At 45.4% G+C, this 15,280-nt stretch overlaps 2 protein-coding genes across 2 annotated transcripts in view; one reads left to right on the top strand and one right to left on the bottom strand.

Annotated features, from left to right (window-relative positions):
* DOCK5 (dedicator of cytokinesis 5) overlaps positions 1-7,192 on the top strand; it is a 206,866-nt gene extending 199,674 nt beyond the window's left edge. The window contains exons 49-52 of the mRNA XM_044225113.1: positions 381-549; positions 1,269-1,407; positions 2,426-2,529; positions 3,110-7,192. Coding sequence (XP_044081048.1) covers positions 381-549; positions 1,269-1,407; positions 2,426-2,529; positions 3,110-3,214 — 517 coding nt within the window. The 3' untranslated portion in view covers positions 3,215-7,192. The remainder of the gene's footprint in view (positions 1-380; positions 550-1,268; positions 1,408-2,425; positions 2,530-3,109) is intronic.
* A 3,031-nt stretch (positions 7,193-10,223) lies between these two features.
* Positions 10,224-14,789, bottom strand: GNRH1 (gonadotropin releasing hormone 1). The gene is made up of 3 exons (XM_044225123.1): positions 14,534-14,789; positions 11,803-11,898; positions 10,224-10,265 (listed from the first exon to the last, which is right to left on the bottom strand). Exons 1-3 carry the CDS (start codon positions 14,684-14,686, stop codon positions 10,224-10,226), a joined length of 291 nt encoding a protein of 96 aa, XP_044081058.1. The 5' UTR covers positions 14,687-14,789.
* Positions 14,790-15,280: the final 491 nt, after the last annotated feature.

The following is a 15,280-nucleotide window of genomic DNA, read 5'->3' as shown; positions in this document are numbered from 1 at the left end:
TCTGCCCGAGATCACCCATGAAGTAGTAGAGGTAGGATCTGAACACAGGCTGTCTCTGGGTCATGTGCTGTTCCCCAGTGTCTGAAGCTGCTTATTCATCTTTTACTGTATGAATTCTATCTTTGCCTGTAGATGTAGTAAGCCTTTCTCTTCCTGCGAGGAGATACACATTCAGAGATTTTCCTTTCGTACTTGGATGGTCTCGTTTCATGGATACCTCAGGATGTCTAATTGGCAGTTAGAAATTCAGATTTAGAACCTGAGAGGGGAGTCACAGGTCAAGATGGGGTTGAGAAGTCCTAACCCCTGTCTTGTGGGAGTACATTCTGACTGCCCAGTGGTCAGTGTTCTGTGATCCTGTCCTTGTTCTTGGCTGGTAGGTCAATCCTGGAGCCACTTCTGGAGCGCAGGGCTTCATCAGGTGCCAGAGTTGAAGATCTGCCCCTCAAAGAGGACAGTGAGAACCGGATCAGCAAGTTCAAGCGAAAGGACTGGAGCCTCAGCAAGTCCCAGGTCATTGCAGAGAAAGCGCCAGAACCTGATCTGATGGTAAAAACAAAAAACAAACAAAAAAAACCAGCAACAGGGGTCAGGGTTGAGGGGGGCGGGTGTGGCAAGCAAACAAGGGCCAGAGGTTCACGAGTGTTGTCCTTGCAGCCACTTGCCACTCGCCGCAGAGCCGTGACTCACCAGGTGGAAGTCCGGCTGTGCTTCCTCAGGACCTGGCAGCCTGTGACAGCATTTGATCTTACACTGTGCTAAAAAAAAAAAAAAAAGCACAAAGGGCAAATTTGAGTCTCTGAACTAGTAGTGGTGCAAGATCTTGTACTCACAATGTAAACACGTGGGCTGATGCTCAGAGCTGTGGTTCTCACCACCACGTTCCATGAGTCAGTGCATTGTCATTTCTCTTCTTTTAACTTAAAAAGAAAAGTGCTTTTTCTTCTTCCATGAGCCACATCATGTTGTTAAGTGCGGCAAGACCAGCCTTCCCTGAGAATCAGGGGTGGCTCCTTTCCAACCCAGACAACACAGTCTGACTGTGGTCAAACTCAGGCTCATGGCCAGCCAGGAAAGTTCTGTCTGCTTCAGTGACACCCTGTCAGGGCCTTCGCGGGCTCACCACCTGGCAGGGCGGGAAACTCAACAGTGGCCCCTGGAGTGGGTCTCTCTGACAAGTCGGTGCTCAGCAGGCAAAGTGTTGGGAGCATTGACGAGCTCAGCCTTTCTCACGTGAGTCTGTTTTGCTGTGCCCCACCCCCCACCAGAGCCCAGCCCGAAAAGCACAAAGACCAAAGAGTCTCCAGTTGTCGGACAATCGGCTGACGCCATTTCATGGTTCTTCACCTCCTCAGTCGACGCCCCTGAGCCCACCTCCACTCACTCCTAAAGCTACCAGGACCCTCAGTAAGTTCTATATGTATGTAAACACAGACACACACACACATACACAAAGAGAGAGAGAGATTTAGAAAGATACAGACATACACTTTCTTTCGCTTTAGTAGGGAACAGAGTATGTATATGGATCTGGGCAATATTTAGCTGGAACAGCCACACAGTATATGAGGCTATTATAAAGCTGGCTCATTCCATGGTGGTGGGTATAGCAAAATTAGAGTCCGACCAGGAGTCTTTGAGTTGCTAGGACTCATTACCCTTCTCTGTAGAGTGACCCAGAGGGTCTCACAACTCCTTTTCCATTTATGAAGGTATAATGAAGTAGAGCCAGATGGGGACCAGACAGGAAGCAAGTAACTTAAAAACTACTGGGTAGGTAGCCCTGTACTTGGTATTGGAAAGGGTCCCCAAAAAGGACAAGAAATAGGCCTGTTCCACATACTGCTTATAGTCAGGCCTGAGGAATCAGCAAGACACAAGGCCTGAGAAGAATTCCAAGGTACCCTTGGTACAAAGAATAGAGGGGTAAGTCATCATGCCCATGGGCCATGGGAGTCAACCAAGAGCTAGAGATAATGAAGTAAGTTTTCCTGAAGGAAGTGGATATCGCATTCTTTAAATGATCAAACTGAGACAGCTCAGTTAAATTTAACCAGTCTTTATTGACTGCTTACTTTGTGACAGACATTTTTTCAAAGTACTTGGGGTAGATCAGAAGATAGAGTCGTACCTTAAGTTCTAGAAAGTGTCTTCATCTCCAGCTTAATAGTAAAAATCCTAAGCAAAAAAAAAAAGGGGATTTTTACCTCAGAACTTTTTATGAAACCTTCTGGTGAGTAAACAGTGCTGCATTTGTCCTGAGGGCCGAGAGGTTGTTTCCATTCTGCCCGTGGAAACGATAGAATATCGCCTTAGCCATTTGATTGGCCAGGTTGGTTTAGGTGTTAAAATGCCAGGCAGAGTTTCTATTAGATTCCTTGATGAATTCTTCTCTCTGCCTTCATCTACTTTGTATCGTTTCTAGGCTCCCCGTCTTTGCAGACAGATGGGCTGATGACTACTACTGTCCCGCCTCCCCCTCCTCCCAAAAGCAAGCCCTACGACAGCGGCCAGAGGAACTCCGCAGAGGTAGGGAACAACCGCACTGGGGTCAGAGCGCCCCGCTCCCGGGAGCACAGTGTTGGTTTTCCAAGCTTTTTGCTAGGGACATTTCCCATAGATTTGTCGCTAAAATCACTTCTTGACTCATGCCTGAAACCATAAAACATATAAGGGAGTTTCTAATGGGAAGTAACGAAATGCAAGCAGACCTTTTTGTCAGATCAAAGGTAGAGCTCTTCTCTGTACCTCACCCTCGGTACAGGTGAGTGAAATCAGTGAGTTCTGGTTCACATGTGAAGACTGTACTCCTTCTGGATGAGTGACAGTCATTCTGGAATGGCCTCGTCCTGCATTCTTCAACAAATACTCAGTGCCTTCTGTAGATACGCCAAGAACCCAGGTGTTGGGGAGATAACATTTCGGGGTATCTCGGATTAACCCAAGGAGAACAAGGGAAGTTAAATGAGTGTTGTTTCCCTTCTCTCCTGGCCAAGGCTGCATAGATAGATCAGTTAGAAGCTAAAGCACTGTGTCAGAAATGTGGAGGAGAACCAAGTCAGGAGGAAAGATGGGACTCATTTGACTCTCATTGTGTCTACTCCCTCAGATTGCCCCTCCGCTGCCGGTCCGCAGAGAAGCCAAATGCCCACCTCCACCTCCTCCCAAAGCCCGCAAATCTGGCTTCCTTGCTTCTGAGCCCGGATCCCACTAAGGGTCTTGCCAGGTCTCCGGAACTCTGAACACCTTGAATAGCTGACGCCTAAGAGGAGGCCCTGTCCTCGCTCCCCGGGGCTCCTTGCTGACCCCCTTCCTGATCTGGGGTCAGCTGTGCTGCCTCCAAACTGGCGGTTCTTTGAAAGGCTACTGTGAAGGAAGCCTAAGCACTGCCCCCACTCCAGTCCGCATGAATTCCAGAATTGGGCATGTCCTCTGTCTTTCTCAAAGGAGAGATCTCCCTCACCGTTATTAAATTCAGCCTCCAGCCCAGAGCTGCTGCAGCCTACAGACTCCGGGCTACGTTCTTCTGTGGAGGTCATAGAGCAACCCCAGGAACCTGTACCTTGGAAGGATTTCTTGCTTTGCTTGTGAAAAGCTCTGCTTGAGACTTGATTTTCTCATGTGGACACACCATGTCCCGAATAACATTGGAAAAGACGTGCCTCAAGTACTTCAGTAGTTGAAATAATCCTACCTTTCTGATGTCTGCTTATGTCTTCTTTAAGGAAAAGAACATCTTTGTAATGAAGATTGGTAACTTTCACGTATGAATAGCTATCATTGGTGAAAAACCATGGACTCGATTGTGGGGTCTGAGCTCCTGCCACCCCCCCCCGCCCCCACCCCAGACCGGCTACATGTGGCACAGGAACCCTCCCGGGAGTCCCTCACACTCTCAACTAACCAGCCCTCACCACACCATGTCACTCCTTCCTGCTACAGACTCCCTTGAAGCTCTTTCTTTTACCTCTTCTGAGCTCACATCACTGGACAGAAGGGACTTCGAAGCCGGGGTTCAACAGCTTCTCTTCCAGATCCCATTTGGTTGGCTCAGCGGCCCATCTCTGCCACCTGATTTTTCCCTGGAGAATATAGTGCAATATCTCCCTTTGATTATTTATTCCTCGTGATTGTGGAATTAATTTGATTACATGTTCATGGTACTAAGTCCGTAGTCCTTTCGGAAGAAGAAATGGGCTGATTCAGATGATGGGATATTACATACACCTACATGAACCACACAAAGAGATATTTTGAGCTAGAAGGGCCCTAACTAAAGGTCATACAAACAACCCCCTCGTTCTGTAGACAAGGAAACTGAAGCTAAACACAGAAAATCTGCCTACAGATTCTTACTAACAACCCAGCTTGCTAATTGAGGCTCTATCCGCAGGTAACACTTAGATCGAGAAGACAACCCTGACGAACTCCGTGATGAATTCCTACCCCTAGTTGGGACGACGGTGGAAATGTCCCAGATGTTTCTATACTACTTTGACATAGATGGCAAAGTAGAAAGCTTTTTGTGGGTCCCCTAGGTCAGCATGTGGGGAAGCTCACTGGGGTCCCTTCCGTAACTGGGCCCGGTCCTCTTCCCCACCCACCCTGCCCTGAGGTAGAGAAAAGAGAGATTTCACCTCCAAAGACCCGGATATGCTGGCCTGCTTCTTGGTATAGGTATTTCAACACCACCCCTCTTAGAAGAGACATACTCATGCTTCACAGAGTCAGGGACATAACAGACCTCAGAGGCGTGGCCAGCGTCCCGCAAGCAGTTAGAGTGTGGATTTAGAAGTGGTGAGGGAAGGGCGGCTCCCCACTTCCATTCAGGGCAACCTTCAAGGGGGTAAAATAGAGAGAAGCTGGGTTTTGAAGTAAACCATTTGGTCTCCAACCATCCCAACTGGGTCAGCTGTTAACTTTGCAAACTCCCTCAACTCCTTGCCTTCCGAAATGGGGACGAGGACCTGCCGCACAGATAAGGTTCAATGAGGTTGACTGTGTGAAGTAGTAGGTACGAAATGGTCTTTCCTTTCCTCTGCTCGGCCTGAGTAAGATATGGAATTCTCTTAAGAGCATTATTGATCTTCTCCCCCACCCCGAGGTCATTTGGAAAGTGAGTGCAAGTTAACTGAGCACATACAGTCCGTTTTAAAAAGATGATATCTTTTGGAGTCTCCTACATAATTATTTATGACTAAAGGAGAAATGTTAATAAGAACCAAAAAGGATTTTCGTGGAGAGAACGCAACGATGAGAAGGAATGGAAAGGTTAGACGGGCCTTCTGTGGAGCCCAGGGCAGCTTCTGAGAAGTTGCCTCACCCACTGGCTAGTGAGGATCTGTAGGCCTCCCTGACCCTATTTTTCAGTCCAGCCTCGAAAATAGAAAGATGTAAGCTGTTCGCAAAAATGCCAAACCACAGGCATGTCCCTTCAGAGCACTGCAAGTGAGTTCTGCGGTGTGGGCTTTGATCAGGGGCTGGGGAAGTCGGATGTGCCAGTGCCCGAATACCTACCCTTTTTTAACAGAACATATTTTTCCATCTGATTCCCCTTCCACCTTAATGGAAAGACTGGGTCTCTCCTGCCCGAATAGAAAGGATTCTAGGTAATGGTGTGGATTCCACATTACAGGGAACATAGGGGAAGCCACTGGGTCAGAGGCATGTTTGATAAAAGGTGATAAATCATGTCCTGAAGTCAAAGAGGAAGACTGCAAAGAAATGCCTTATGATTACCTTACATATGGGAGAGATAAGGGGCCGGGAATAAATGAGGAAAGAACTGGTCTTTATTTTCCTTGTTAAGAACTCTGGAGTATATTGAAAGGCATTGAAAGTAGTCCTCAAACTGTCACAACTGCATGGTTATTATTAGTTTATGGAATTTTTTTTTTTGAGTCCCTTATTTTCTCTCTCTCTCTGTTCTGGTGACTTGTCTTCCTTTGAGATTTTTTTTTCCCCTAAGAATCACTTTATTCAACATTTATTAAGCTTTTATTGAAATTCAGACACCATACAAGACCCTCAGGATATGGCAATTCACTGTGTCCAGTGGGAACAGCCTGGTATGCAGACACTGTGTTGTGCTGTGTGGTTAGCAAGAGAGTGGGATTAAGGAAAAGCGAAACCCTCAGTAAGGCTGCTGGGCCATGGGGGCCTCCCCTTTTCCACCTCCCATCTGGATTCCAGAATTGCAGTCAGCGAGACCCATGAAAAATGCAGTCACCCTGCAGATCCCTGAGGCTAACGAGAAATAAAGAGGAATTTGATAACAATCACCTTTGTTAACTTTTTCCATGCTGTGGGAGGCCTTCCCCTCTACTGACCCCCAGATCAGGGGGTGATTTCTCCCTTTAAAATTGAGGCGTGTCTTAACATACATATGGTCAAGTGCACAAATCCTGGGGGTATAGATGGATGAAACTTGACCGAGTCATACACCGTGTCACACCCTCAGATCCAAATCTAGACTGCCTCCAGAGCCCCGGAAGTATCCCTCATGTCCATGCTGTCCTTCTGCAACAGGCATTTAGAAGGTTATTCATAACTGTAATTTCCTTCCTCTTGCTGGTGGGGTATAATGAGAAAAGGGGGAAAACCCCACCATCAACACAAAACGGGACAGTCAAGACCATGGACCTTTTGGCAAGTCAATTTATAGTCCGTCCCTGGGTCTCATTTTTCTCATGTAAAACATCTATATCCAAGGCTATGTGATTTTTAGAATCCTTGCGGCCCTCGCTTTCTTTGATTCTAAGTGAATGAGAAAGGGAGTCTGAAGGCAACGAAGCTTCCATACAGTGGATTTTAGGTGCACATGCTGTTGGCCGACTGGGATTTTAAAATTAGTTGGCGAAGGTAAGTTCCTCTTCGGGTGGGTGGAGCGTGGAGCCTCCAGTTCTAACCTACAAAAGGAAAAAGGTAGTTTTCCTTTTAAGGTGATGATATCAGGCTGATTCTTATAATCCAGCCAGTGCTGGTCTCCCACAAACGCTGCCCAAAAACTCGTCTTTTTGTCAAATTTTGTAAGTTGTTCATCCAGACTTTGTCAAGGCTCTGTTGCCAGGATTTTGTAAACTAGTTGGGTTTCAAACATGGACCTTTAGGAAGATGTGCATCGAGGTAGAAAAATTTTGTTCAGATCTGCTGTTATTTATTTTTTAAATTAAAAATGAAAATGTATTTTGAAGTTTATCGTGTTTAGTCTGTTATTACCCTTATGTGAACGAAAGTAAGTCCTTCCTGGACTTCCCTTTATCGACACCTCCTTTGCAACACGTCACACCCAGTCCCTCTGGCCTCCTGTCATTATAGGTCCTGTCAGTGTAGACTCATGCTGTGGGGTCATGGAATCATTGTTGCCGGGAGCAGGAAGAACTGGTGCTCTTCCCTCACTTCCGTCCACCTCCATCCATCCATCGGGCATCAGAGCTGATGGCTTCTGACAACCGTTCATTTAAACAATGGGCTGTTTCTTCACTCGTTCACTGCAAAGGGAAATGAAAGAGGAGTAGCTACTAACTTACCTGGGAAGGATAGAAACTGATTCTCAAACGAGGCTGAACATTAGTATAACCTGGAAAGAGGCCACACCCCAGACCAATCAGATCAATTTCCAAGAGAGGGGAGCATGACTCAGGCACCATATTCTTTTTACACCTCTCCAGTGTTATTCCAACCTTTGGCCAAGGCTGAAAATAGAGGAAATAATACCTTGAGAAAATCGGTGTTCAAAATGGATGTTCATTTCTTAAACTCCCTGCTGGTGGTGTGTCATACTGTGGGGACGGCCACATTTCAGTTAGAATAGCCACACTGTTTGAAGTCCTGGGCTTATGCCTAAGATTTTTTTTTTTTTTTTCTTTAAAGAAAACTGTCCCAGTGCTTTTAAACATTTGCCATCTATCGCTTTTTAGGGCAATAATGCCCCCACTGTGTACCTAAGAATCCCTGGCATGTTAAAGATGCAAATGGTTTGGGGCCCCAAGACTGAATCAGTAAGCCTGGGGAGTCTTTTTGGATCCACAGTCCCTACTGAGAAATGCTACTTTAAAGCACTGTTCGCTGTCCAAATGTGTAAGTGCTGTTATTTTTTACAGCGATCCTCAGCTTTTTCCCAATCCTCTCCAGGATTATGCAGCTTCTAAACCCTTTGCTAAAATGGTCCGTCTTCAAAGCCACTCTTTTGACTCTTGATCATTTAACATATACCTGAGACTTATATACTTGAGAACATATACTTGAGAACTTATGAAAGGGAGCTCTTGGTATGTTTCCCCACCCTTTTCTTTCAAAAGGCTACATACAGGCTTTTTGTTGAAGCTGCCTTGATGAGGTAGAGAGTTCAAGTTCAGGAAAAAGTGTAAAATGTTAAGAAAGGGGTCATTTTCACTCTCCTCCTTAGGCAGTAGGCCATTCGCGAATCAGGTACCAAACGTGTTCACGTAAGTTGCAAACCACCGGATGCTGTCCGCATCAGGCAGCTGAGTGAGCATCTTTGTAGACCATCCGGGGAAGCCCACAGCTTCTGGAAAACTGGGACTCCAACAGAACGTAAAATATAAGTAACTGTGAGGGGGCACCTGCGTGGCGCAGTCGATGAAGCATCTGCCTTAGGCTCGGGTCATGAGTTTTGGGTCCTGGGATCAAGGCCCGTGTTGAGCTCCCCTCTCACTCTTTCTCTGTATCTCAAATAAATAAATGAAATCTCAAAAAAGAATAAGTGTGTTGTCCTCTTCTTTTAATGCATTAACTGATGTAAAGATTGTAAAAGGTGGTTTTTTTGGAACAAAAAAAGTTACTGAGCGATTGGCTGGTGGAAGCCTCTCATCCCGCCTTGTATGTGTTGATTAAGGAAAATATGCAGTTTTGCTTTTTGTTCCACAGAGGAGGTTGTGAACTACATCTCCCTAATTTTATTGAAGTGGGAGCAAGAGAGTTCTTTGAGCTTTAGTGATTCTTCAAATGGAGATATTTGCACTATGATGATCTGTATTTAAAAAGGAAGGTTTTCTCTCCCGTGGACTGTTTCCAACCCCAGCTCTAATTCCTTTACATGGGCCCTTTTTTGAGATGGAGGGGCAGGGAGAGGAGGAGGAAGGTTCTGTCTGTCTGAGTGAAACAGGGAAAGGGACTCGATCATTGCCATGTGAACATGGGCTCAGTTTGTTACTGTGACATCAAACAATTTACCTGAAATCAGTGTTTTTCAAATGGTCTCATAGTCATTTGGAAGTTGGGAGGATATTTGAGAACTGGTCTCATAGTGTCTGGGACCCCACAGCGAAATGGTCACCAGTAAATGAAGTCGACACATGAGCCCCCAGGATCCCCTTTCAGCTCCAGCTAACAAACTAGAACCAGTTAAAATACATACTGACTTTCGAGTCTAATACTATCTGCTGCTCTTCTAGTGCAAAATGGGAACCCTGCCCACGTACCCTGATGGAACTGAACAGGTCCTTTAAACCCCGGTCTCCTTTTTAAGGGAAGACAAGAATAGCTAATTTCCAAGGTCACTGTGAGGGTTAATGAAAATGTTTATGCATCTGTCCCCACACAAAGCCTGACACTGGTCTCTGTGGAGAGTTGGAATGGTGGCCACAGTATTTGACCAGGGTGTACGGGAATACCTGAATCCTGTCTTCAGCAGATTCTATACTCCAGAGCCTTTCCCAAGATGAACGCTGTTACCTTCAGGCCTGGGTCCCAAGCCTCCGTGTGCACCACTGGATGTGGTGAATGCAGGGACACTATGTGCAGCAGCAGGAACACTGGACCAAGGGCCCAGCGCAGCCTACTCTCTCCGGAGGAGAGAACCTCTCAGGTTCCAGTTGACTTCCAAAGAGAGGCAAAGCAGTCTGGGAAGGGAACTGCTCTCCAAACTGGGGGAAGTCTTGGCTGTGATCTCACTTCTACGGAGTATAGTCAAAAATCAAGCTACAACCCCAATAGAAAACTGTTGCTGCATCAGATTTTGGGGCCCGGCCCAGTAGGTGACTGTACTTGGGGCAGGGATAGGGCCCCTTCCTCACCAGAGTTCAGCCTTAGAGAAAAAATTAACATTTGTGCCACTTTATTCACAACACTGTACTTCGTCATAAATATGTGAGTTTAACATAAGCATATCTGGAATTCGCACAATTTAAAGATGTCAAATGAGTCACAAGTTTCAATATCAGAATTACACTTGTGTTGTCAGTCCCTCTGGTTCAGCGGATTTAAATCCTCTTCTGCCCAGTTTCCTCTTCAATCAGACTTTCCTAAGAAATACATGAGCAAAAAATATGTCAAGGTTGATTTTACTAGCTGAATTTCACTATGCTTTTGAACTTTTAGTTTCCAAAATATTGATACAGAAAGAATAAATCTGTTTATTTTTGTGCACTAGATAGGGCTAAGAACCAGCACAGAGGGTGCCCCCCCCAGGCCACCCACCTCCACCCCTATCTCTCCGGAAGCCCACCCACCCCATCCCCTTAGCTGCGATAGGGCTAGAGAGATGTAACAGATCATGTATTTCTAACTTGTTTAATAAACATAAGATCCACATTAATAGTTTAAGGATAAGATGTGAAGGGGGTGAAAAAAAGGTCTGATCTAAGTTTTTGTTTTGTTTTGTTTTGTCTTTAAGATTTTATTTGAGAGGGAGAGAGAGAACACGCGTGTGAGTGGGGTGGAGGGGGAGGAGCAGAGGGAGAGGGACAAGCGGACTCCATGCAGAGTGTGGAGCCCAATGTGGGGCTTGATTGCACGACCGAGATCACGATCTGAGCTGAAACGGAAAGGTGGATACCTTCAACTGACTAAGCGACACAGAAACCCTTGATCTCAGTTTGTTTTTAACCACTTTTGCCTCAATACCTTCTAAGGTATGTTTGGGAAATGTCACTGCTTGCTATTATTTTTATTATGTGGTAAGTAGGAGTAGACACAGAAAGCCAATAAAGATGTCTGTCTGCTTTTTTTCGTTGCACTGGAGGTGTGGAAGTCAAGGTCAGTGGACAAAATGAAAGCTATAGCTTGTGTTTGTATATGAGTTATTCAGGCTTTCCCTGCTCCTGGCAGAGCAGCTAATCAACTATAGCGGCCTGAACTGCTGCAAACAAATGGACCACGGGAACTCAAAGAACACAACGGTGAGCTCAATTCAAATTATATTCAGTGCTCTGCATACTTGCTTTCTTATTATCAAAAACCCGCATGAGGTTAGCAGATTCCCATTTTGGGTGGGAATTTGGAGATGGTTAGAATCCAGTCAGAAAACTGGAAATCAAATATGTGGCTCTGAATTATGAATTTACTAGTTTGGAATTTTTTATTCCAAAAGGGAAAAATAAACTAGAGCACAATTTTTTATTTCTACAATTTTCCAGACAAAAGCCATTTCATACCAAGAACATTAGTGAAGAGTTACGGAATCCCGTGGAGAGGTGAGGATTAGCCTAGATTAGATGAGTCGGAGGAAGGAGGGCGGGGGAGACCGTGGTAGATGAATACATGTGAAGAACTGACATGTAACAGTGGGAAGAAATGTAACAGTCATCCCAAAGGCTAGAACCAAGATTAGGGGGATAAAGGTTACAGAGAGATTTCAACCTAACGGAAAAAATGTTCTAACTGTTAGTACTGTCTACCCGCTGAGAGAGGGTGTCACAGAATAGTGAGGAGGAATTCGGGCAGTCAGAAAGGTAAGCCCCACAGAGGCTGAGAGGTGGTTGTCCCACGTGGACAGCCTGAGAGGTGGCACCAAGGACCTTTCCATCTCTAAAGCTCCATGTCATTACTGCTGTGACTCACCAGAGCTCCTTTCAGGTCCCTGAGGGGACGTCGGGGCTGGTGGACTGTGCATTCCAAGCGCTGAGGTTTTGCTGGTTGATCAAGCTCTTCCACTAGCTGAGAAAAAAGAACATGATTCTTGCTGATGGAGATAATGGAATGGAACGGTATTTTCCACTTCCACCAAGAACTATGCGTGGAGAGTGAGGTCAAGGGAATTGTGGGACGGGGACTTTATGAACATAGATGCACCCTTGAGGCATTTATACAGAGGGGTGGGGTGTTCTGGGGGTACTGGTAGTAAGGAGAGTGTATTTTCTCCCTAGAGATGATGAGAATGGCTGGGCGCCTGGGTGGCTCAGTGGGTTAAGCCGCTGCCTTCGGCTCAGGTCATGATCTCAGGGTCCTGGGATCGAGTCCCGCATGGGGCTCTCTGCTCAGCGGGGAGCCTGCTTCCTCCTCTCTCTCTCTGCCTGCCTCTCTGCCTACTTGTGATCTCTCTCTATCAAATAAATAAATAAAATCTTTAAAAAAAAATTATTTGTTCCATTTCTTTGAAAAAGATGGATGGTACTTTGATAGGAATTGCATTAAATGTGTAGATTGCTTTAGGTAGCATAGACATCAGAATGGCTAAAATCAACAAGTCAGGAAATGACAGATGCTGGCGAGGATGCGGAGAAAGGGGAACCCTCCTACACTGTTGGTGGGAATGCAAGCTGGTGCAACCACTCTGGAAAACAGCATGGAGATTCCTCAAAATGTTGAAAATAGAACTGCCCTATGACCCAGCAATTGCACTACTGGGAATTTACCCTAAAGATACAAACGTAGTGATCCAAAGGGGCACGTGCACCCGAATGTTTATAGAAGCAATGTCCACAATAGCCAAACTATGGAAAGAACCTAGATGTCCATCAACAGATGAATGGATCAAGAAGATGTGGTATATATACACAATGGAATACTATGCAGCCATCAAAAGAAATGAAATCTTGCCATTTGCGACAACATGGATGGAACTAGAGCGTATCATGCTTAGCGAAATAAGTCAAGCGGAGAAAGACAACTATCATATGATCTCCCTGATATGAGGGAGTGGTGATGCAACATGGGGGCTTAAGTGGGTAGGAGAAGAATCCATGAAACAAGATGGGATAGGGAGGGAGACAAACCATAAGTGACTCTTAATCTCACGAAACAAACTGTGGGTTGCTGGGGGGAGGGGGGTTGGGAGAAGGGGGGAAGGTTATGGACATTGGGGAGGGTATGTGCTTTTGGGTAAATTGGAAGGGGAGATGAACCATGAGAGACTATGGACTCTGAAAAACAGTCTGAGGGGTTTGAAGTGGCGGGGGGGTGGGAGGTTGGGGTACCAGGTGGTGGGTATTATAGAGGGCACAGCTTGCATGGAGCACTGGGTGTGGTGAAAAAATAATGAATACTGTTTTTCTGAAAATAAATAAATTGGAAAAAAAAAAAAAAGAGATGATGAGAATGAAGTACTTTGAACCTCATGAAGGGATGGTCTACAAAAAGTCTAGGAGCTTCTAGTTACGAATAGGGATGACTTTTATTTTCAATTTTTGCTAAATATGTCATAGTTAAATAAGAGTTACTTCACATATAATCCGTGGAGAGGAGACTTCAGATTCCAGGCCATCTTTGTTTCATACTAAGTTATCTTTCTTATGTCTCCAAAAAGAAAGAGAAATGATTTTAAGTTTCTCTAGTTTCCTTTTGTCAGCACTATGTTGAGTGTCCCAGCCCCAAATCACTCATCCTTTAGGTTCTGTTTGTTTCCCATTAATTTAAGAACAATAACAACTGTATCTTTATTAATCCACTATCATTTTGGGGATTAGCCAGCTAATATCTAAGACCTCTTTCATGCGATCCTTATATGACCCCAAGAAGTCTCATATTATAGATTAAAAAACCAAGTACCCTATGTTAGTCCTGGTACACGTACTGAGGTAAACTTATATGAAATCAAATTCAGGATACTTCCCAGTATATATTTTGTGTCCTCGAGCTTACTAGCCCCTCCCCACTAGCAGCCTCCAAGTTCTTTGCCTAAATGCCCATTTCAGTAAAAAGAAATGATAAGGCATGATGCATCCTTGATAAGAATACTTATTTATGAGCTATGAAATGTAAACCAGCCTAGCATCATAGGTACTTTTTTTTTTTTTTAGATTTATTTATTTATTTATTTGACAGAGAGAAATCACAAGTAGATGGAGAGGCAGGCAGAGAGAGAGAGAGGGAAGCAGGCTCCCTGCTGAGCAGAGAACCCGATGCGGGACTCGATCCCAGGACCCCGAGATCACGACCCGAGCCGAAGGCAGCGGCTCAACCCACTGAGCCACCCAGGTGCCCCTCATAGGTACTTTTAAAAGACAAAATAAGGAGAAAACACTAAGCTGAAGTTCTAAGATTTTCTTTCTGAATCCCAAGGAATCATCTTCCTCTGGAGACCTTGGGTCTGTCCCACCGTTTTGAACTCCTTTGGCAATTCTAGATATTCAGAGTACAACCTGCTCCTTCGCACCTGTTGCCATATTCTCTTGGAACTGTTCCTGTCTGAATAGAAAGCAGGGATGGGACTTGCCTTTGCACTTGTCTCATGTCCCCCAGAATACCAAGAGTCCATGGAGCCCGGCAAAGCATGCTCTGGGGCACACACAGAATGTTACTGTAGACTAAACCACATAAGCCACATCTTACTTTGATGATGAAAGAGCCTTACCTCTTGGAAAGAATCAATCAAATTTTCAGCATTTCTCTTTCCCCCAGGACGCAGTCCATAGGACCAGTGTTGGCCAGAGCAGCCCACCACACATAACGTCAGCAGGAGAAGACCAGCGACAAGTTTTGGAATCGGTCCCATTCTAAGGAACATCAGTGCAACAGTGAGAACAGACCTGGACTGGGTTGAGCAAAAAGTCAAGACCTTTTTGGTGATAAGCCCAATGTTTCTATGTTAAGTCTATAGGAGGTGGAAGTGGCAGCTGCCTGCTTTCACACATAGATGTGAAACACACATCCCCATGCGTTTGCCTCTGGTGTCCTAGCCACAGGAGATAAAGGCAGTACTTGGAACTTGCATGCTCAATACGTTTTCGTACCAAGTGAGTCTGCTTTTATTTTTAGTATTTATTTGGTTTTCCAAACTCCCTGATTCCTTCACTTACCAAGTTCACCTTTTTGCCTTAACATCCACCCCCGCCCGGCACTCCCCCACACCCCAGATTAGTTTCCAACTGTTTACCATTTCCTGAGTTAAAGAGAATTGGACCATTGGCTTGGAAAGGTAGATCCTGCTAGGAATCTCTGGCTAATATAAAGTTGTAGGACATTAAATGCATACACTGTGGCACTAATTACATTTTGCTGAGTGTCTTTCCTGTCATTAGTGCTGGCCGGACCATCTGTGAGCATGAGAGAGAACTCAACACCTCTCAAAGCACCAACCCCCAGACCAGATGTCTCTGTG

The sequence above is a fragment of the Neovison vison genome, chromosome 11, assembly GCF_020171115.1.
Source record: "Neovison vison isolate M4711 chromosome 11, ASM_NN_V1, whole genome shotgun sequence".
Taxonomy (NCBI): Eukaryota; Metazoa; Chordata; class Mammalia; order Carnivora; family Mustelidae; genus Neogale; species Neogale vison.
This window is presented reverse-complemented; position numbering and strand designations above follow the sequence as displayed.